At 51.9% G+C, this 2,305-nt stretch overlaps 1 protein-coding gene across 1 annotated transcript in view; it reads right to left on the bottom strand.

Annotated features, from left to right (window-relative positions):
• Positions 1-418, bottom strand: part of HR (HR lysine demethylase and nuclear receptor corepressor) — a 56,018-nt gene extending 55,600 nt beyond the window's left edge. Inside the window, exon 1 of the mRNA XM_026658011.2 lies at positions 202-418. Coding sequence (XP_026513796.1) covers positions 202-279 — 78 coding nt within the window. The 5' untranslated portion in view covers positions 280-418. The remainder of the gene's footprint in view (positions 1-201) is intronic.
• Positions 419-2,305: the final 1,887 nt, after the last annotated feature.

Here is a 2,305-nt window from a genome sequence, read left to right as displayed (position 1 = left end):
GGCCCTGCCATACCCAGCTTCAGTTCCACAATGTAGGTGACCCGGAAGCCCTCACACACGGATTGTTTTCTATGGCCCTAGTCATGCCCATTCGTATTGGATGGGCAGAGTTCCTGGGGCAGTTTCAGGACTTGCTGGTGGGGTCAGGAGCTGGCCCCCACCCAGACCTCTGTACAGGGCCCAACAAACCCTTGTACTTACCAAACCCTCCCTGGCAGCCTTTCCAGCGGCACCCACCATGCCAAGCCCCAGGCAGAGGCACCAGGCACACTTAGCCATTGCTAGGCATGTGCCCAGCCTCCCCCAGCCAGACGTCGCCCCACGTCCACACAGCCAAGAGCTGCAGGGGGAAAGCTAGCCGCCACCACCCTGACCTCTGCATCTACAGCCAGCCTGGAATGAGGTCACGGCCCACAGGCCCAAGGCTAGGCTCCCTGCTCCTCCTCCAAACCTTCCCTTCCTCCCCTTTCCCCCAGCTGGCCTTCAGACATGGAAAGCAGGAGCTCTTTGCAGCGAGACAGGCCAGCTGGCGGCCCTGTGAGGAGACTGCTACTGCCACACTGTGGGATCTTACACCTACTGCAGCAAGGGATGCTCTTCCTCCTTGACCTCCCGATCAGATTCCTCTCAGGAGCAACTCTCCAAGAGGTCTTTGGAAAAGTTAAATGTGTGTTTATGTCCAAGAGATGAGTAAGGACAAGGCAGAGCCCGGCCCCTACCTTGTGCTCCAGCTGCACCGCCCGGCTTTCCAACCGCCTCCTACCACTCCCGGGCAAAGCAACTTCTGCCCAGCAAGGACTGGCATCATGCGGAGCGGCCCAGTCGCTACCTTGATATACTCCAGGATCTGAAACCCTCCTGTGCCTGGTAGCCAGGCTCAGACTCAGCATTACCAAATGCCATCAGCGCTGAGGAGCCCAACCATATCTCCCCAGCGATGCTCCTCCATCCCCCTGGCATGGCTCTTGGTAGGGACAATGGTGAACAGCCCATCCCCCACCCTCCTCAAGGTTGCACCCAGAGCATCTGACTTGCTGCACTTGAACTGAAAATCACACACAATAGCTGAACGCCCTTTCCTCTCCTCCATGCGCAGGCCCCAGTAGCCACCGAGACTAGGCCCTCAGCCCAGGGGCCGTGGTTGCTCCCTCCCTTGCCCCTATCCATGGTCTGCCACAGGTTTAGAAACTAGAAAGCTCACAACCCCAGGCACCCGCATGGCCCAGGAAGGAGATTCTCCAGACCTGATCAACTCCACTCAGCCTGGTCTCCCGCTTCTGGCCTTCAAGGGAATGTGTAAGAAACCCTCTGTGGGACCATTATAAAATCAACTGACCAGAAAGTGACTCCGGTCAGGAAGAAAGTCAGTGGTCAGCTTATGCCCTGAAGCAGGAAAGTTTTTGTTCTTCCTGTTTCTGTAACCTGCCTACCATAGCTGAGGGTGTTCTCACTGATTACATAAGTGTCCAATCATTTGACTGCTAAGGTGGCCTGGAGCAACATACCTTGTGGCAATGAGTTCCGCATGCTAATTGGGCAAAAAAAAAAAATTTAAATGTTCTTTTATCAGTTTTAAATTTGCCACCTTTTAGTTTTATTAAATTTCCCCTTGTGTTATGAGAGAATAAAGAAGAATAGCTGGTCTACCTTCTCCATGTCATTCGTTATCTTACATACCTCTAGCCGCCCAGTCCCCCTCATTCATAGGCTCTCTAAAGGAAATGGTCCTGGTCTTTCCATTCTTTCTCCATTTTTCTAGGGTGTTGGAAGTTTATTCTGTGCGCTTTCCCCCACACCAATTCCTGCTGTGCTACTCCAGATGAGGGTGTACTATTACTGAAAATATCCCATGATATGAGGTATTATTTTCTAGGCTATTCCTTATGCAGCCTAATGTTTTGGTTGCCTTCCAGCCACTGCTGCGTTCTGCCCTGGAGTCTTCATTGAGCTGTTCACATTGACACAGGAAGCAAGCAGGCAGAGTTCATTTAGAACCTAATAAGTTATTCTCTCCCATATTTACAATTTAATCCAGCAGCGTGCTACCCATTCACTTAACTCAGGGGGAGGCTCTGAAGTTCCCCACTCTCGACTTACCTAAAAAATTGTGTCATTTGCACATTTTGCCATCTCCTGGTTCATCCTCTTTCCCAGATCACCATTAGTACTTGTTTTGTAGTAGCACCTAAGAGCCTCAGTCATGAACCAGGGCCCCATGCGCCAGGCGCTGTACAAACAGAACAAAGGGATAGTTCTCATCCAAAAGATCTTCCGAATGCTTTAGACACCAGTGCTAGAGGGGAAC

The sequence above is a fragment of the Terrapene carolina genome, unplaced genomic scaffold (assembly GCF_002925995.2).
Source record: "Terrapene carolina triunguis isolate 2854851 unplaced genomic scaffold, T_m_triunguis-2.0 Scaffold53, whole genome shotgun sequence".
Lineage (NCBI taxonomy): Eukaryota > Metazoa > Chordata > Testudines > Emydidae > Terrapene > Terrapene triunguis.
This window is presented reverse-complemented; position numbering and strand designations above follow the sequence as displayed.